The sequence below is a fragment of the Panulirus ornatus genome, chromosome 1 (assembly GCF_036320965.1).
Source record: "Panulirus ornatus isolate Po-2019 chromosome 1, ASM3632096v1, whole genome shotgun sequence".
Taxonomy (NCBI): domain Eukaryota; kingdom Metazoa; phylum Arthropoda; class Malacostraca; order Decapoda; family Palinuridae; genus Panulirus; species Panulirus ornatus.
In genome coordinates, this window is record NC_092224.1 from 17682289 (window position 1) to 17703201 (window position 20913).

The following is a 20913-nucleotide window of genomic DNA, read 5'->3' on the forward strand; positions in this document are numbered from 1 at the left end:
AAGTGTTTTGTGAGTCAGGAGGAGGAGGAGGAGGAGAGACTACTGCCCCAGACAACACGTCCCGCACGCAACAGTTGGATCACAAGTGATCCTGGGAAAAGATTCCATCTTGGAAACTTGGGACTAACGCAATCAAAAGTTGGTAGAGAGGCAGCGGCGGGAACTTGGCTCACGTCTTCTATATAATGGAGTCGTGTGTGTGGGTGGCCCACTTCTTGTGCCCCAGGTCACGTCAGGTCGTTAAATACTCACTTATTGAGCACAAGGTCAGGACACGTCGTTAAATACTGTCGTTCGCTTCTTACTTTTTGCGCACTAGTTCACGACAGGTCGTTAAAGACTCGCTTCTTGTGCTCCGGGTCACAAGAGGTCGTTAATTGCATATTTTTGTGCACCAGTTCACGACAGATGATCAGATAAGCAGTTCTGGTCTGCTAAGCCAAAATGTATTATATACGTCAGACTGAAAAAATAAGAATATCCTAACTTGGTAAAGTTTGAGACGTACACGGTGCGTGGAGATGATGATGACTGCTCCAGTGTGGGTCAGTGAGCCATGGCCAGCCTCCCTGGAGGTATTTCCTGGAAGGCGCTGACCATGTGTGGCGGTGGCGGCAGCATGACCAACACCTGTGGTGACCCGTCTCCTGCCACTTGATTTCCTCCTCAAGACTTGACCAAGAGTTGACACTTGTTTATTTTCGCTTTATCTGTACGCGTGTTGCTTTTTTTTTTGTTTGTTTGTTCATGATGTTAATTTTGCCTTAGATATGGTCAGCCGATTTGAGTCTCGTTTCGAAGACATTACCAAAGTGTTTCAATCTATTTACTGTTAAGGAGTAAATCAGCATTTGTCCTGTTGCCGTTTTTATTGAGGTCCGAAATGAAATATTCATGAGAGGTCTGGTATCTGAGCCTCTGTCAGGCGTGGGCACGAAATGCTTGTGGTTCTTGGAACTTCCTGTAGTACGTCTGAGAACCCCAGCGGCTGCCGACCTAGCGAGGGGCAGTCATCTCTACTGGCGACGAGAAGATGAGAGATGATGAGAGATGATTTACGAAGCTTTTCAGCGGTTTGTTCCGTGTGTTGCCTCAGACAGCGTCGCTCAAGATGACGAAACCTTCACCTCAGGCCGTCGGAGGTCCTCAGGCAAAGCAGGAGTTCCCCTGGAACAGACCAGTGATAATGGAAGTAATCAAGGTAAACGGATCGTCAGCTGTCATTACCGGGCCCTGAACATCAGTCAGGAACTTCCCGAGTGACCAGAAGGTGAAATCATTATGTGAGACAAGTTCATATGAGTAAGACTGACAAATGCCCACTCACTACACTCGGTTGTTAATGTCTGTACCACTGTGGAGAATGTTACAACCTCGTTATTAATGTGTACCACTGTGGAGGGAGAATGTTACAACCTCGTTATTAATGTGTACCACTGTGGAGGGAGAATGTTACAACCTCGTTATTAATGTGTACCACTGTGTGGAGGGAGAATGTTACAACCTCGTTATTGATATGTGTTCTACTGTGGAGGAAACTTTGTGTACACATTTGCATTTGTAGAAAAAAAAAACAATATGAAATTCAGAATACAAATATAAAACAGTGTAATCAGTTTTAGGAGGAAAGTTAACCTTTAAACCAGATAATTTGCTGAGTTAACGTTACCATATGGCTCGCTCGACCTTACCAGATAAGATGTTGAACTTAGAAATACGTTCCAAAATATTACATTGATGGGAAACTTGTGAAGAGTCTGGCTTACATCTCCCTCAGTTACCATGAAAGTGGTAGTGGAGAAAGAAAACCCGGCAGGTATCTCCCGTGTGTCGTATATGGTAACTAAGATGGGCAGCAGCAGCTGGAGGATGGGAAGCTGTACCATCCCTTTGTAAGGATAGGAACAACAGGAGCCAAGCCAAGATTTGATATGCCTCAGGCCCAGTCGACGGTCCCTCGCACTACCTTGCTGAGACGGATGAGACGAGCAGGTGTGATAGAAGTGGATGACGTTACCATTCCATGGGAAAGGAGTAATGGGACATCCACTGACCGGGTCCCTCTCCTCTCACAGTAACCGATCCCATTTCGAGCAACACATTCGTGAAAGTGTATTCAGTCGTGACAACACTGTAGGTTTGGTCTTCATGACCTTCACTCGTGTGTGGTGATTAGAATCCATCCCACAGTCTTACCTGCGTCTTGACCTTCACCCTTACCTGCGTCCGTACTTGTGTCAGGCGCTTCAGGTATCTGCGTCCATGCCTGCGTCAGGAGCCTCACCCTTACTCCCTCTATACCTGAGTCAGGAGCCTTGTCCTGACCTGCGTCCATACCTGCGTCAGGAGCCTCACCTCACGACCAATAAGCAGCTCTGCTAAGTCGTTTCTTTCTCTTATTCAGACTTGGCGAGATTGCTCATTTCAGTGACCCTCATTTCAGCTTCCAGGAATCGAGTCCTATCGTTAGGGCGTCTCGAACCCACTACCTTTCGTTTGGGGTCTTTATCAGCACTTTTCGTGAAGTAACATTTTGTTACGATCAGATTCATCAAGATCGGTAGATTTACTGATCCTTGGCTAAGCTTCAGGGTTGGAGTGACTCGGTAATACACGTATATTTCCATATGTTTCAACGTCGATCACGCAAAATCATGTTGGCTCAGAACGTCGACTGGTTATATCGGCACGTAACCCCGGCTGAGGCTTGGGTCGCGCTACGCCACCCCTCCCTCAGTGTAGCCAGACTTTTCGTCCTTTGGATTCCAGTCATTATCGTCGCTAAACGGTATTGGATTTTGTTCTGACTTCAGATTTTTTTTTTTCTCACTTTTTTCGGTGGTTGGGTTAGGTTGGGGTTTGGGTGTGTGTGTGTGTATTTGATCTTTGTTGTTATATGATTAGTACATTACAGAAAGGAATTTATACACTCGTACGAACCTATCTCTTTTGTGTTAGTTAAGGCCGGGGTTGAACTGCCTGTTATGTGATTACTGGTAAAGGATTTTAAGTCGGGGAGTCATCATCTCCCGACGTGTCTCCTCTGTCGTGTAGTCACTTGAATGTCATCATGTTTACCTTCGCTGATTTAGCTCGTCAGCCTCTCATTTACTACAGCGTGTCGACATAACCCCCCCCCCCCCACAGGCTGGGCCCGCGGCGCGCACCTGACATTAGCCAGCGTTTTATATTGGCCTCGTGAGTATTCTGGCGCTTGAGGACTGTAATTAGGTCCCCCTCGCCACTGTCATCTTTCCTGTATGGTGGACAGATTCATAGCTGACTTGGTCGATCATTTGTAGCGTGGCTGTCTTAGTTTAGCATCGTAGTCTCTCTGTGGTGGATCCTCTCAGTCAGATGGTTGTACTTGTTTATGTGAACGACGTTATGCAGTTTTGTTCTCTGTGGAAAGTCGCTTGCTGAACATTTCCTCATCCATATATTTCATTCTAATATTTTCCAGCAGACAGTTTGGCTCCATCACAGTTCTCCTGATGCGCAGCTTTGGCGACAGATTAGTCACGTTCTCGACCCCTAGATCGCTTTCACATTTCGTGTTTCTCGTCGTTTGCTTCCCGATACCAAGTAATCCGACTGGGCACTTTCTTTGACAGTGTCCCATCTCCATTAACTTCCACTTACTCGGGTTGACTTTCATCCTTCATATGTCACACAATGTCAAGAGTTTGTCCAGGTCCCCTTGTAAGCTGGTGCAATCGTCGTCATTCCGTAGTTCTCTCATGATCTCGGCATCATCTCCAAACCTTTTCAGGTCCGTCAGGCAAGTCACTTTCATACACACACACCAAGAAAAACAGTTGGCTCAAGACGAGCCCTGCGGCACGCCACTCGTGGCTCCGGCCCATTCAAGAATGATCCTCGTCCCTGCGTCGTTTGCACCCCTTACCGCTACGATACTTTTTACCCATTGAAGGAGTTTACCTTTTTATTGTTGTCTGCAGCTCAAGTTCTTTGGTCACCCTCCGATGGGGTGCACTGATGAAAGTTTTTTTGGCAGTTTAGGACCTAAACACACACACACGACCCACCCATCTCTTTGGTCTAAGATGGAGCTCATCCTCTCATAGAATTCTAGCAGGTTTATAATGCTTGACCTCCTCTCTCTGAATCCTTGTTGCCTCACATTTGAGATTTATTTTTGTCAATAAACATTCATTTATTTTCAGGTCGTCTTTTCTAATATTCTATGGATCTTACACGAGTTCGTGAGACTAGCCTGTACTTCAGCACGATTTGTCGGTCACCTTTCTTAGATAATAGGCACGACATTTGCCCTCTTCCACATGCCTCGGAACTACACCTTCCTCAAACGATCTATTGAGCAATATCTTGAGTGGTCTCACAAGTGCCTCCGCGTATTCCTTTAGCATGTATGGGGGGGACATCATCAGGATCTTGAGCCGTATGGCTTTAGGGATTGAGGTAACCCGATCATGTAATTGCTGATCATTTCTCTACCTTCCAAGACTTCTTCCCCCTCCCACCTGACCTATGTTGGGGCAGGAATGTCGTCCACTATGAAAATAAGTTTATAATTTAACTCATGTGTCCTCACCACCCTTGAGAATTTTTCCCTCATAATCCTTTCGTTTGATTAGCTGCAAAAGTCTTTAACAAGTGATTTGCTCCTAATGAACCGAGGGAAAAGTTTTAGATTTTTCTTTTCGTCTTATCCACAATGCTCTATTTAAAGTTACTCTGCTCTTCCCTCATTACCATGCGGTGATCACTTCTCGCTCTGTGCCTTTCTTACGCTGTGTAGCGACAGTGTCGTCTTTATCAATTATCTGAGCTCTTATTCGTTTTGGTATTACTTCTTGAATTGTCTTTTTCCTTTTACATTATTCTCCTATGTTAGTAACCATATTCTCACGCCTTCGTTGTAGATTTCACAGAAGCTTTCCCATTCCATCCTTTCATACATCTTGATCATCTGTACGTAGTTGCCAGGATTATATATCCTGTTTGGTTCCTGCACCCCATCTTGCTGCTTCCTCCTCCTCCGTCATGCGTGCATGATTAAGCACTGCACGATCACTTCCTCCAGTAGGTGAGCCATATTTGACATGTTCTATATCCACGCCAACAAGTGTGAAGAGCAAGGCGTAGCATGGATGGTGTATCATTCTTCCCTGGTTTATTGCATCTCCCTTGAGCCGATGATTCACGTAGATTTCTTGAATATAATCTTGAAACTTGTATCTCCATGGTTCCCTGAACTTGTGTCTCCATGGTTCCCTGAACTTGTATCTCCATGGTTCCCTGAACTTGTATCTCCATGGTTCCCTGAACTTGTATCTCCATGGTTCCCTGAACTTGTATCTCCTTGGTTCCCTGAACTTGTATCTCCATGGTTCCCTGAACTTGTATCTCCATGGTTCCCTGAACTTGTATCTCCATGGTTCCCTGAACTTGTATCTCCATGGTTCCCTGAACTTGTATCTCCATGGTTCCCTGAGCTTGTATCTCCATGGTTCCCTGAGCTTGTATCTCCATGGTTCCCCACCTCCATGAGGGTCTGAGTTTCCTCGTTCTATTCTCCCGTAATTGAGACCCCATGTTATGATTGTTAGTATTTTGTCATCACCAGAGAGGGAGTTGCTTGCTGCTTCCATCACCACCATCACGGTCGTTCCTTCGTTGTTCTCACCGTTACATCCGCTCTAGGTCGCTGTAGTTCCTTGGAGGGCTGTACACTGCCACCACCACACCACACTTCCTTCGCGCTGGACTTTTACCCATTATGTACAGTTTGAAAGCCCCATCTATTGATATTTCTTGGAATGTAATAGTATCCCCTATGTGTGTGTGTGTGTGTGTGTGTCATCAAATAAGTGAGGGAATAAATAACGGTTTATTGGATTTAGTCTGCCATTCGGCCGAAAATACACGGTTGGTGTATTACATATATTACAGAACTGGGAAGTCATGATAGTTACCAGTTCACTAACCGTGTAAGAGCTTAATGCTTGGGTAAGCTGGGTAGTGCCACACTTTGGATAAACATATGGATGAGGTCCATCTAGATGGACAATGTGGCAGATATACAGGGATGTTTACCACGTAAATAGTATGGTTTGTGCACCATGAACTTGACCGAACATTTAAGTGATGAAGAGTGACAGTGATGCAGTGGTTGACATACCACAGAACACCTCACTAACAGAAAAGTGAGCTGTTCAGTTGCTTAGTTTTGCACTTGTTCATGGATTGTTTATAATGGTTTACAATGTTAGGTGTAGAACTGTTCCTATAGCTGTCTGTACGAGCTCTGATTGAAACAAGCCGATTGTAGTGACAGACGGTGATGTGTGTGTGTGTGTGTGAGAGAGAGAGAGAGAGAGAGAGAGAGAGAGAGAGAGAGAGAGAGAGAGAGAGAGAGGGAGGCGGGAGGGGGTGGGTATGTCAGCAGTGTATCGCCAAACTGCCATTTGAAGTGCCGGTGTTTGTCGGAGAGAATGGAGAGATTCAGCGAGATGGAAGCCTCTTGGTAGGTGGTGCAAGAAGGGCCCAGGATGGTTCTATATGCTCTTTTTTCTGGACTCATTCTAGCTGGTCCCTCTATGTCGATGTTAGTGAGGAGGACCAGGGTGGGGAGGCGTACGTTAGCTTAGGTAGAATGAAGATGGTATTAAAATTCCTGAGCTCAGTTGGTAAGACGCCTAGTAAATTCAGTCTACTGAGAAGGTACAGACGGTATGAGGAAGATTTAATGTTAGTGCTGACATGACTCTTCCAGTTTATACCGTCGACTATGGTGACACCAAGAATATTGAAGTCTCCAACTACCCGGAGGATGTCAGAGCCTAGGATGATGTCAGGTTGCAGGATGTTGCCTTGCATCATCAGTCTTGGTGTGGTTGGTACGTAGTTGGCCATAGTGCACTCCTGAAGGTTGCTGATGATGTGCTGAAGGGCACTGATGTCGGGAGAGTTGTCTACGTACATCTGGCTGTCGTTTGTGTCCCTCAGGGCGTCATTGATAAGGATGAGGAAGCAGAGCGGCCCCATCTTGCTTCCTTGTGGGACACCGCATGATAGGGGTGGTGATGCCGCAGCCACTCCCCTAAAGTGAACGAGTTGGTGTCGCGCGGTCAGGAAGTCCGCCAGCCACAAGACGAGACACCACCGTAGTTCAGGGTCGACGGCTTTCTTCTTCATAATGTTATGGTTGACCAAACTGTAATCCTTTGTGAAGTGTACGAACATGAGTGCGACAGAGGTCTTGCGCTTCTTCAAGTTGCGATAGATGAAGTGTAGAAGGCTGACAAGGCAGTGAGTGGAGGGGGAAAGGCTTAAATGTTCCCAACTGCTGAGGGTCTACTGCGTCAGCACAGTCAGCATAGACCCAGTCGAACAAAACTTTCACAAATCTGATTGGGGATTGGAGTGATGACAACAGGGCGTAAGGTATTAGAAGACTCTGGGTTGGTGGATTTGAGGAAATGGAGAGACGTATGTTGTCTTCCAAGCTGTGGGGCATTTAGATTGAGTGAAGCTTTGATTATGGTGGTTAGCTATGTAGCTAATTCACGGGAGAATTCCTTGTATAGTTTGGTGTGTGTGTGTGTGTGTGTGTGTGTGTGTGTGTGTGTGGTTATCCATTTCATACTGTACGGAAAGAGAATTTTACACTAGTGGAGCCCAACACTTGAACTTACTCGGCCATCATACAATATTTCAAACTTCTGCATGTTGTCCACATTCATGGTTTCCGCGCTCAGATTCATCCATTCAGTGTACTGTGAAATACTTCACGTTTTTCCCAACAAGTTTCTCGCTTAACGTCATGTTGTGGCCTCTGGCTCGTCTGTCTTTGTATCCCTCGAAGACCTGTGCACACTGCTGACGTCATCAGACGTTTAAAAAGTTTTTAAGGTTGTGATCAGGTCACCCCTTACTCTTCTTTCATTCATGATGAACAAGCTTCTGGCCTTTAACCTTTCCTTGAAACTCGCCTTTTTTTAATTCTGGTACCATCATTCTTGCCATTCACTGTACCGTTTCTGTTAGTGCTTTGTGTACTGCTGTTTGTGTACTGTGGTGAGAGAGTTTACATTAGCGTAGACCCGTCTCTTCACCTTGTATATTGGTACCATGTCTTTAGTCCTATGTCTGTATCACCACACAACAATTTCCTTTTTTTCCACCATCCCCGAGGGGAGGATGAACACCTGAGTTAGGTTTGGAAGGGCTGCCTCGCCCAGAATTCGAACCCATCCAGGCCCGACTTCATTTGGGCCCATGGTGACTCAGGGTCAGTAACGCTAACCACCACACCACAGAGGCTTTTGTAAGAGCGTTGCTGTAGCTTAGGAAATCCCAGACCTTCTCAGAAACAGACTCATACATCTTATATCCTGCTGATTCATATTCACATGAAGACTATTTTTTTTTCCACTGTGTCCCATCCTCATTATTTACATGTACTAGCGTTGCATGTCATCATCCCTATATGTCAAACTGACTTTGGAATTTGTTTAGGTTCCCTTGTAACCTGATGCCTTCCCCTAGCTTCTCACTCCCCTCATGACCTCAGCATCATCTGTAAACATATCTAAGAGTTCAGTCCTTCTAGTAAGTCATTCACATGGATGAGAAAGAGCGATGGTTCCAAAATAGAACCTTGTGACACGCCACTGGTGACCCCAGCCTGTGTCTAAAATGCTACTCTGATATTTGTCTTTTGTTCTCTTCCGCTAAGATGGTCTTATAACTATCGAGGAATGCAGGTGCTTAGGTCAGTATTGTGCCCAGATGCTGAGGTCAGTACTGTGCCCAGATACAAGGGTCAGTACTGTGCCCAGACACAGGGGTCAGTACTGTGCCCAGATACAAGGGTCAGTACTGTGCCCAGACACAGGGGTCAGTACTGTGCCCAGATACAAGGGTCAGTACTGTGCCCAGATACAGGGGTCAGTACTGTGCCCAGATACAGGGGTCAGTACTGTGCCCAGATACAGGGGTCAGTACTGTGCCCAGATACAAGGGTCAGTACTGTGCCCAGACACAGGGGTCAGTACTGTGCCCAGATACAGGGGTCAGTACTGTGCCCAGATACAGGGGTTAGTACTGTGCCTAGATACAGGGGTCAGTACTGTGCCCAAATACAGGGGTCAGTACTGTGCCCAGATACAGGGGTCAGTACTGTGCCCAGATACAGGGGTCAGTACTATGCCCAGATGCTGGGGTCAGTATTGTTTGCTCAACGGTCCCACCGTCGTGCTCTGTGGTCGTACCGTGTGGATCAAGGGGTCGTACCGCCGTGCTCAGGGACTTGTATAGCAGTGTTGTAAGCACGATATTTTTTTTCTTTTTTTTTTACAACTTGAAACAACAGATTGTAAAACTTTTTTTTACAACTTGAAACTACAGATTGTAAAACTTTTTTACAACTTGAAACAACAGATTGTAAAACACAAGTCAAGACGGCCCCACTTGACTTCCACTGACCACGCTGCCTCGATGCTAGGATAAGGAGGAGGATCAGGAGGACCATTAGGACCGAGGAGGAGGAGGAGGAGGAGGGAGGGAAGTGTGGGTGAAGGGTTGGGTGTTAGTAGACGGGTGAGGGAAGAAGCCAGCCCGAAGACTTGTGGTATTATGTTTACAACGTCTTGACCACGATGGTACAACCCTTTAGAACCGACGGTACAGCGCTTGACCACGATGGTACAACCCTTGAGAACTGACGGTACAGCGCTTGACCACAATGGTACAACCCTTGAGAACTGACGGTACAGCGCTTGACCACAATGGTACAACCCTTGATTACCGACGGTACAGCACTTGGCCACGACGGTACAACGTATGACCACGACGATGCAACCCCTGACCACAACGTTATAGTCCCTGACCACGACCGTGCAACTTATGAGCACATGGGGGTGTTTAGGGTCACGACGCACCTGACTTGACCTGACCTGACCTGTTCTAACCCTAGTAAGGTAATAATGTGTGTGTGTGTGTGTGTGTGTTATCTTGGAGGTCGACATACCATCTGGTTGATTACTTTTTGGGAGGGTTCATACGGTTGTGATTCTCGTTTAAGGTCCCCATGTCCCCCATTTCAGGTCCCCATGTCCCTCATTTCGGGTCCCCTCATGCCCCAAATTGCAAAAGTGGCCTCCTCAGAGGTATCGTCTTGTCCGTCCGTGTGTATGTCTACCACACACTGGTCCTCCCGATATCCTGTGAGCCAGTGAGGTGATGATGGACACGACAGTTGACACAGGTCACACGAACCACCACATGATGTGTCATGACTCCACCCCCTGGGTCATACACCTCAGGGTCAAGGTCACGTGAGGCCAGGAGTCAGTGGTGTCTTTTCGCGTCTGTTCCCTCAATTCGTAGCCAACGGAGGGACTGGCATGATACCTGGTGCGAGTAAGAAGTCCTTACCGTAATGGGGTATTGCTGACGTGCCACGTCCATCCCCACATCACCAGCCAGGTGTTAACACTCCCAGGTGGCAGAGCTTTCACCCTAGCCACGCGTCACTCACCTTCACAGAACGACGTGGAAGTGTAGGCAAGTGATCAGGGAGCTTCTCCCTTGAGAGACAGGCCCTCTAACCCTAGACTACATCAAACAAAATTCCAACAGCAAATATTTGGTCGGCGAGAGACCTGATTATTCAGTGGAGTGAAATAGAAGAAAATCTACTGCTACTTTTGTGTGCAAGGAGTTCTTCTGAAGTCATCGTTCACCACGACACATGTAGGTGCGTCGTATCTGTCGTGGTTGGGAGGTGTCGGGGTGTTGACATCATGCGATCGCGCTCAGCAGATGACCCTCGCCACACGTAGCGTCAACACATGCACCTGCATCAAGCGTACCAACACGGTCATGGTCGCCTCCATACCAAGGATCATATACCATATACCAGACTGTACCTGCCTCTCTCCACAGCATAACAGATAGTGTTGACTATATACTAACTTTAAACTACCAGTCTGAACGTTTGAAATAAATATGAAGTAAAACTCATGGGGTCTCCACGACGAACGTGTATCATCAGCTGTGAACAAATGAGCTGTGAATAGTTGTATAAGAGCTTGAACCCCTTGAGTTCGATCACTTAAACCTAAAGTGATCGTACTTAAGGGATTAAGGGGTTACTTTGTCGTCTTCAGTGGGTTACACACTCATACGTTCGTGGCCTTGAGACTATACACAGTTGAGGGACATCATTTGTACCTGTCGGAGCGTACCATCCTGGATTGCCCATTTTGTATCAGGTAATATCTCGAAATATACGCCTGCCGTATTGCCTTGCCTTACCTCTCCCTCTGGCGTATTCCCTAATCTCAACCCTCCCCTTGGCGTATTGCCTGACCTCACTCCTCTGAGCCATGTATCAGGGTTTAGTGCCCTCGTCAACTCACAGTCGCCTACATCAACTCTGAATGTGTTCAAATTGTGATGTTTTATTAGAAGTCCTGGTATAGCTGCGCTCGCTTCAGCTACCTTGTAATACCCGGTGCCTTATGAGAGCAGCTAGACTTTACTTAAGTCTGGTGGGATGTCAAGACCCGGGAGGGGTCCGGGAGCCTGTAGTCTAGTGGGATGTCAAGACCTGGGAGGGGTCCGGGAGCCCGTAGTCTAGTGGGATGTCAAGACCTGAGAGGGGTCCGGGAGCCCGTAGTCTAGTGGGATGTCAAGACCTGAGAGGGGTCTGGGAGCCCGTAGTCTGGTAGGATGTCATGATCTGGGAGGGTCAGGGAGCCCGTGTGAGGCCCTCCTCCCCGCACAACCCATTACCATACTCCGTATTTCCATTAACACCCTGTGGGGTGGGGTAAGAACGTAAAGTGGTCACCGGACGGTCCCCTCCCCCCCTCACTGGCTGGGTGTGACGGTCCCCTCCCCCTCACAGACTGGGTGTGACGGTCCCCTCCCCCTCTGGCTGGATAGGACATTCTCCTGTCCCTTACGGACTGGATGGGACGGTCCCCATCCCTCTCACGGGACAGAGAAGTCGGCCTCCTTCCTCACCTTGCTGACGAGGGGAGGATATCCCCTCCCCTCGCTCCCCTCTCTTAAGAGATCTCCTCCCCCCCTCGCTGGCCAGATACGGAAGAGACAATAGTATTAAGCAGATGAACTGGAAATTCTGATTATCCGTCTAATGAAGCGAGTTTTTTTGTCAACAGCGGGAGGTGAGGCGTGAGCCCGGCCGGTGGAGCGGGGAGGCCTGGCTGCCGGAGACGGGACCCGGGAGGAGTTTGGAGGCCGGGAGGTTCACCTCTCTCTCTCTCTCTCTCTCTCTCTCTCTCTCTCTCTCTCTCTCTCTCTCTCTCTCTCTCTCCCCATCCCTTACTCTTGCCTCTCCCCCTAGCCCCATCCACCTCAGGACCCATCCCTCTACCGTGATTCCTCCCCTTCCCCTATCCTACCACATCACCACCCTACTCCTCCCCAACTCCCATCCCTAACCCCGCTTTCCTCCTCCCCCTTACCCCGGGGCCGTCAGGAGTCCAAGATACAAACGAACACACACGAGCTACGCGGAAATAAAGTTACAGGGAAAAAATTAGTGTTGGTTTGGAGGAAAAATCACATGGGGGGAAAAAAGGCAGTTCTGGATACCCTAACACATTGTATGGTGATCAGATACAGAAGATTAGGCTAGAGTCAGTTAGGTTAGGTTAGGTTAGGTTGTTAGGTTAGGTTAGGTTAGGTTGGTTAGGTTAGGTTAGGTTGGTTAGGTTAGGTTAGGTTAGGTTAGGTTGGTTAGGTTAGGTTAGGTTAGGTTAGGTTAGGTTAGGTTGGTTAGGTTTGGATATATTCGATTTGTTCTGTTACGTTACCACACGATTAATTGGAATGAATTAAAAAAATGTAACGTGAATCAAAAAACTATAAATTATTTTTTTGCTGACTATTTTCGTCGTTTTTTTTCGCATATTCACACACGAACGTCTCCGGCCACACGCGAGACACGAGTATAGTGTTGTGGGAAGGGAAGGGGTGACACATCCCTCACCCCACCTGTGGAGAGGGGAGGAGGTAACATATCCCTCACCCCACCAGTCGGGAGGGAGGGGAGACGCGCGCCTCACCCCGGAGTTCAGCTTCGTCTACATCTGTCTCTTTATTCCATCACTTTACTTCCTCTATATCTGTCTCCTTCTCTGTGTTGCCTCAGACAGGTGTAAGGTGCCATGCAGCCTTCCACCAGGATGGTGTGCCGTCGGTCCTACCCGCCTGGGTATTGTGAGAGTTAGTGACTGCTGCTGCGCCGTGAGCCACCGCTACAGTGGCTGTTAAGTGTCAGTCCTTTAGTGCAGGTAGCTGTCTTTTCTTTCCGCCTCGCCCTCACCAAGAAGCCTGCTGATTGGTAGTCCATAAACATACAGTCTGCCCACCTCACACATTACCCTCGACATCACGTAACCCACACGACTCGTTCGTCGCAACTCTATGTTCTCCTGCAGTGAGCACTACGCGCTACCCCTGCCTTTTGGCAAAGTGTAGTCGTACGCGCTGGTAAGTGCTCTTTATCGAGTCCGTCGCTTCCTTCTCTCTTTATCATTTTCTTTCTCCTCCTTATTTCCCTGCCCCATACCCCTCATTCTCCAGCCCCCCTACCCATTTTTTTCCCCTGCCCCTACCCTTTTCTTACCCTATCCCCTGCCCTTCCATCTCTATCCCTTCCGTCCATACGGCCATCTGGTGTTTACGGGTCAGACGATTGTCTGTCCCTGCCCATCTTCCATCCCACCCCGTCCCAGGAAGTTCCCCCACACCCCTATGGTTAAGCCCTCCCCTCCATCCCCTCCTCCTTATCAGCAACCCCTCCTGGTCAACCCCCCCCCCCCCCTTCAAGCCTCTGGACCCTGCAACTAAACGAGGAAATCAAATAGAAACAAATCGTCTCTTTAATTCTCGACACAATTTCTCCAAATCCATGGCTGCCGGGAGGCAGGGTGTAGGACGGGGGGTGAAGACGGGGGTGTAGGGCCGGGGGGGGGGGCGGAGGGGAAGTTTAAGGCAGATGGATAAGGGGGAGTTAATGGTTGGGTTTGTACAGAGGGGAGGAGAAGGGGTGATAAACCAAGAAGAATTGAAGGTAGAAATTGAGAGGAACCCCAGGGGATGGGGGAGACTGGTGGAAGGAGACACACACAAGAACCTAAGAGAGAGGGGGAAGAGGTAGAGGGGTTCTGGTAGGTGAGGGGATGTGACATTCTCAGTCACTACAACAGTGTCTCAGACGACCTACAGGACCGGCCCTCCCATACTTCCTCTCCTGGTCACTGGACGCTGGCAGGGGACACCCGGACCACGGTCGTCGCTAGCTGTACAGGATGTTACTGGGGCCGCCCCGGGGATGGTGAGGTGAAGAGGATTGCTCGTCACTCATATATGGTAGACCAGGTATATATATATATATATATATATATATATATATATATATATATATATATATATATATATATATATATAATGCTGATAACTACGAGGAAAAATGAAACACGTGATCTAGTATATGCGTATAACCACAGGAAAATGAAACACGATAAGCTCCCAAGTGCACTTTCGTGTAATGATCACATCGTCAGGGGAGATACAAGAATGAGATAAAAGACGTAGAACAGTCAGTTCATATACAAGAAAGAGACGTAGCTAAGACGCCATTGGTAAACAAGCGTTACCGGAAGGTGGTGTTCGGGTCTAGCATCATGCCTATCATATGATTTTTATTGTGTGGACAGGAAAGGGAACCGTTTAAAAACTTTGCCTGCGGCAGAGCTATCATGTTTGTTTATACCTTCACTAATAGTAATGTTACGATTCTTTGTGTATTTAGTACTTGAAGATTCAGTGATATTTCTCGTGGTAAAGGAGTTAGTTAAAATTTGAATTAGCGTTACACCAGTAAATACAATGGTCTTAATTTTTAATATGATTGAAAAAAGCATCTGATTTTTGTCCTGTTCTTATACTATATGTATATTGTTTAAATCTAACAGAAATATCCTTACAAGTCTACCCAGTATAAAACATATTACAGTTTTTACTGGGGACTCTGTAAACACAGCCCGCAGAATTTGCTGTTAAGTTTTTGATTAAGATATTCTTTGTAGTGTTGTGATTGATGAAGGCTACATTTACATTAAAAGATTAAGCAACCTGGGAAGTAATGTAAGATTATCATTAAAAGGGAGAACTTAAAGATTCTTCGTATCAAAGGAAGGTTTGAGTTTAATTCTATGAAATGATTTCTTTGCCAACTTAAGGGATTAATCAACGAAAGATCAAAGATTCTTTAACTTTGATCCAATAGAATATATCTTCTCAAACTCTTCATCAATAAATTCCGGACTGCGTATACGTAATGCCACAAGGAACATAGACTGGAATGATGATAATTTAACTGTCATGTTGAGCTGAGAAATAATGAATATATAAACAAACACTGCTGGGTTTCCTCTATATACTAAACTTAAACATATTTCTATCCCTATGGATCATGCAGTCTAAAAGTGATAACACAGTTATTTCTCACTTCCATTGTAAAGTTTATAGAAGGTACTATATATTTAGATAAAGGGAGAAATGTTCGTAAATTTTCACTTGTTTGCCAAAGACAAAGAACATCATCTTCTTACCTAAACCAAATTGCCGTAGAGGGTAAAATATCCCTCTGTAATTTTGTTTCGAAGAACTCCATATAAACATTACTTTATACTGGTTAAAGAGGGTTACCCATCGCCATACCAGATTTCGGAGCAAATTATTCCCCATTAAATTAAGATAACACAAGTCTTTTATTCACAGTTTTATCAGCTCAATAAACAGAATTCGAAACAGGTAAATCAGTATTATCCAAGACATCAGCCGAATATTCTGAGAGATCATCAACTGAAACTTTTGTGAACAAGGATGGAACATCAAACCTTACCTGTGTGAAATCAAAATCAACATGTATATCATTAAGCTTGTTAACCATTGTTCATGATATTAGAAGGCAATGTCTTACCCACTAGTGGACTTGATAACCTGTCAAGATGCGGAGATAGAATCACCTCGGGTGTGAAAGCGGTACTCCATACAAGAACGGAATCAACCCTTTGTATAAACGGAGCAACTGTTCGGAAAAGAAGAAATTTCAACACTTAAACAGGACTTCCAGTTTCTTAGAAGTAGACTTAGCTATTCCCGTGATGTGGGGTTTCCAAGACAGAGTGGATGTTACAGCATGGTTTTAGGAAAAGGTATTGTATAATGAGCCTCTCAGATTCCAGTGAGAGATATTGAGCTCCGTTTCAGACGAAAGAAAACGCTGAGTAGATTGTTTGTATCTGTACTGCTAGAAAGCATTTGACACTAGACCACACAGGAGGATGGTAAAGAAGTTGGATCTTCAGGCCGGAAGAAGAAGAGACTCTTTCATTGGACAGACAGCTTAGGGAAGAATGTAAGGATGCATGTGAAAAGGAGCCGTCTCGAAATTCGTTAAGGTAACCAGTGGCGTGTCGCATGGTTCTGTTTTAGGACCATTGGTCTTTCCCATCCATATGAATGTTTGACTCCGACCTGGATATGTTTGCGGATGATACCGAACATGAGGGAAATGAAATATACGAGGAAGATTCTATTAACTTACAGACGGATCGACATAAACTCCAAAGTTGATCCGATACAAGGTCGATGAACTCCAAGCCGTGTTGATGTGAAGTAATGGGGATGGGACCCAGCGAAGGAAGTCTTCGGTATGGATATTAGTGAGCAGGAAATTAACTGCAGGTATCTGTTTATGAGAGGGACTTGAGAGTCTGCACTCGTCCCCAGGATAACGTCAGAGGCCCTCCTTAAGGAGATAAACTGTCTTCTGGCAAATATCAGAACTACTTTCAAGTAGATGGATAAGGAGATATTCAGCAAGCTGTTCACATCCCATATTAGGCTAAAGAAAGATGCTTCTCAGATTTGATCACCGCACTTAAAGTAGCACAAAGAACAAAGAGAGGGGGTGCAAAGGAGGGCAACAAAGATGTTACCTGAATTTAAAGAGCTGAAGTATAAGGAAAGGTTAGAGTCTTTAATTCTGTCCAACATGAAAGAGAGTAAAGTCAGGATTGACCTGATCGCAACTTTCAAGTTTTTAATTCAGCTTGAAAACGCAAACAGTCAACAGTTCTTCGAAATATGCGAGGTAGAACAACCCGAGTCCATAATGATATAAGGCAAGAAATGTGTTAGAAAAGATGTAGAGTATTTTTATGTTATTAAAGTAGTGGGTAATAGGAAACAAAAGAACTGGGCACCACAAGTATAGAGCTCCCTCCCCGTACAGTACAAGTGATTAAGTACACACACACACACACACACACACACACACACACACACACACACACACACACACACACAAACTTTCCACTCTGTCACAGGAAGGAACACAGGACTGTCAGAGGAGATCAGACCCCTAGTCATATACAAGTTCCTTGTGGATGTTGGGAAGTTTTCGTGCAACAATCTCGAGTAACGAGACATGGTAATCCTCACTACACATCCTAGATATTTACGTGAGTAAAGCCTGCTCGTTATGCTGAGTTGTGCCTCAGTGCAAGTGTTGTGTTTACCTGGCCAGCATTAGAGGCAAGAGCTGTGTTTGCCTTCGCCAAGAGGACACCACCTCCTGCAGAGGCGTCGTGCCCCCGCTCAAGGAGGTCCACCCGCATACATACTCCTCTCACTACCATTTCTCTCTCTTATTCTGTTGTTTCTTATTCGATTAACCTTCCTAACACTACATATTGCTGCCCTCAAACAGTTCCTTTCCAACACATTCATCCTATCCTGTACATTTTGGCTTTGCATCCGTGCGTTGCCGAAGGGACTACTAAACTGTGACACACACCCATCTTATCCCTGAAAAACAGTGACCTATCTCCACACATTTCCCAGTGCACCCAAGACCATCGCTCCCTGACCCACCCTATGGCTCACCTCAGCTTCCACGGTTCCATTCGCTGCCACATCCACTCGCAGGTATCTTAAACTCCTCGCTTCCTCCTGGTACTCTCCATTCAACCTCACACTCTAGATATCCTGTTTATTGTCATTCCTAAGCCAAATAACTTTGCTTTAATTCACATTTACTCTCCGATTTATCCTTTCACTCACTCTCCCAAAGGTAGACACAAGCTTCTGCAGTTTCTTTTTCGAATCTACCTTCCAGCGCACTGTCATCAGCAGACAGTAACTGGCTCACCTCCCAGCACCCCCCCCCCCCACACACACACACACACACACACACACCATCTGCAGACTGCATACTTGCTTCTCTCGGCAAGGCCTTTGCACTGGCCTCCTTCGCCACCCCATCTATACCCAGATTACACATCCATGACGACATCACACACCCATGCCGCAGATCCGCCTTCACCTGGAACCATTTACGCTCCTCACTATTTACTCGCACACATGTCATACTCATGTGATGAAAACACCTCACTGCTTCTCGTAGCTTTCTTCCCGTGACATAAATCCGTAACACCCTCCTCAGGGTATCTCTGTCACCTTATCATACGCTTTATCCACAGCTATAAATGCCATCCATATACAGATCCTTCTATTTCTCTTAGCATTTCTCACACACATTTTTCAATGCAAATACCTGATCCACACATCCTCTACCACTCCTGAAACCACATTGTTCTTCCCCAGTCTGATGCTCTGTGTATGCCACCACCGTTTCAGTCACCACTCTTCCTTACAACTTACCAGCTACACTCACCAACCTTATACCTCTGCACTTCGAAGACTCACATTTGTCCCTCTTGCCTCTTTATAGAATGGCACTGTACCGTCATTCTACTAATCAACAACATAGTCACCCCCTTTCTTAAAAAATTCATCTGCAATACCATCCACTCCAGCCGTCTTGCCACATTTGATCTTAAGCAAGGCTTTCACCACCTCTTCTCTGTTCACCATACAGCTTGCCATGACTCTCACTTCGTATACCTCCTCGACCCAAACGCCTTCTTATCAAACACATTCAACAATCCACTCCATCTCCGCTTCACCTCTTCTCTTCCTGTTACTACTTCCCCATATGCCTCCTTCACCGATGTTCCCATTTATTCTATTGTTTTTACTCACAACTTCATTCCGAAACATTTTCATGCTTTTCCTGAAGTTTGTTGATACTCGTTAACCCCAACTCTCATTCGACCTCTTTTTCAGCCCCTGCAATTTTCTCTGGACTCCCTGTCTCTCGTATATCTCCCACTTACTCGCATTCCTTCCCAATAAGTAACACCCATCCATCTCTTTTCTCTTTCACGACCAGCATAACTTTGTCATCCCACCACTTGCTATCTTTTCTCACCTGCCCACCTCCCACCTTCCGCATACCTTCTAGCAAGTGCCAGCACAGCTTCCTTAAACGTATCATATTCCTCATCATTTCCTTACCTTTCTTCACTCTGGCCTTTTGCCATTCTGCAGTCAATCGCTCCTGGTATCTCCTTACACAAGCCTCTATTCCAGTCTCACTTATTTTCACCGCTCTTTTTTCACCCACAGTATTTCCTCTTTTCCGATACCCTTTGCCAGTCTTCACCCTCGCTTCCACCAAGTAATGATCAGACATCCCACCAGCTGTCCCTCTCAGCACATTCACATCTAAGAATCTCCCTTTTACATGCTTATCAGTTATTACGTAATCCAATAAAGTCCGTTTCACATATATTTACTTCTTTCCCTCTTTTTAAACCTGATCCACATACACTTATGAATTACCCTCTTTTTAAACCAGGTGTTCTCAATTACCAGTAATTTTTCAGCACAAATCCACAATCTTTTCACCACTTTCATTCACCGTACTGAATAACCCATGTTTGTCCCCCAGTTGTACGTACCCTCCTCTTTACTCACTTCCGCATTGAAATCACCCATCACTAATAGCCGGTCTCTTGCATCAAAACTAGAGACACGATCACTCACCTCCTCCCAAATCACTTGCCTCTCCTCGTCATCCTTATCTTGGCCAGGGGCTTGAGAACTATTAATCACCCATTTCCTGTATTCCACTTTCATTTTACCCACATCAGTCTGGACATAAGTTCGTTACACTCTTTCACACTCTCTCACGACTCTTCAGCAATGGTGCTACTCCTTCCTTAGCTCTCGCTATCGCCTTCACCACCTCCTGCCTTAACCTTGAAGGCAGTCACAGATCATTCTTCCCCCTTACCCTTGAACTTTCTATCACACTCACAGCCAGAACATATATTTTCCTTTGCGCAAACATACTGCATTTCTCTCATTTTTCTCATCATGTTTATATCTACACACATTAAGACACCGTAGCCTGAGTCTTCGAGGAGAATGAGCACTCCTCGCTTGGCTCCTCCTTATGTTTTCCTCTAGAATTAAAAAAAAAAATGTATATCATCCAGGAGCCTTGTTGCAATTCGTCCATATTTGTTCATGGAAGCACATGCAAGTTCACCAGGCGTTGCATCATCCACTGTCACAAGACAGAGCGTGTGTCTGGTTATTGCTTGTGTGGTGAGCATTATGTTGGCGGAGGTGGGGAGGGAGGGACATTACATGGCCTAACCAGGAGAGAGAGAGAGAGAGAGAGAGAGAGAGAGAGAGAGAGAGAGAGAGAGAGAGAGAGAGAGAGAGAGAGAGAGATTTGTTAGGGAAGTTGTGTGGTGGTGCCACATCCAGCCAGTGTGGCACGCCTCGGGCCCAGACCATCAGTAATGGGAGCGCCGCCATAAAAAGCGATACGTCCCGTAACTTGGCTCATATAGTCAACTCCCTGATGACAACCACACCACACCACGCCACACTATACCACATCACACCGCACCACACTACGCCACACTATACCACATCACACCACACCACACTACACTACAC

At 46.2% G+C, this 20913-nt stretch overlaps 1 protein-coding gene across 1 annotated transcript; it reads right to left on the reverse strand.

Annotated features, from left to right (window-relative positions):
• Positions 1-5983: 5983 nt before the first annotated feature.
• LOC139756363 (uncharacterized) lies at positions 5984-7730 on the reverse strand. Its single transcript, XM_071676158.1, has 3 exons — positions 7683-7730; positions 6748-7341; positions 5984-6043 (listed from the first exon to the last, which is right to left on the reverse strand). The coding sequence occupies exons 1-3, from the start codon at positions 7728-7730 to the stop codon at positions 5984-5986; spliced, it is 702 nt and encodes a 233-aa protein (XP_071532259.1).
• Between the last annotated feature and the right edge of the window lie 13183 nt (positions 7731-20913).

Bases quoted from the DNA above. Each gene is read 5' to 3' on its own strand.
- LOC139756363 (XM_071676158.1), bottom strand. From the start codon at position 7,730: ATGAATGTGGACAACATGCAGAAGTTTGAAATATTGTATGATGGCCGA. The intron at 7,342-7,682 runs GTAAGTTCAAGT...CTGACGCAGTAG, and splicing joins AAATATTGTATGATGGCCGA to ACCCTCAGCAGTTGGGAACA. The intron at 6,044-6,747 runs GTCAGCACTAAC...TTGTCCATCTAG, and splicing joins GTATAAACTGGAAGAGTCAT to ATGGACCTCATCCATATGTT.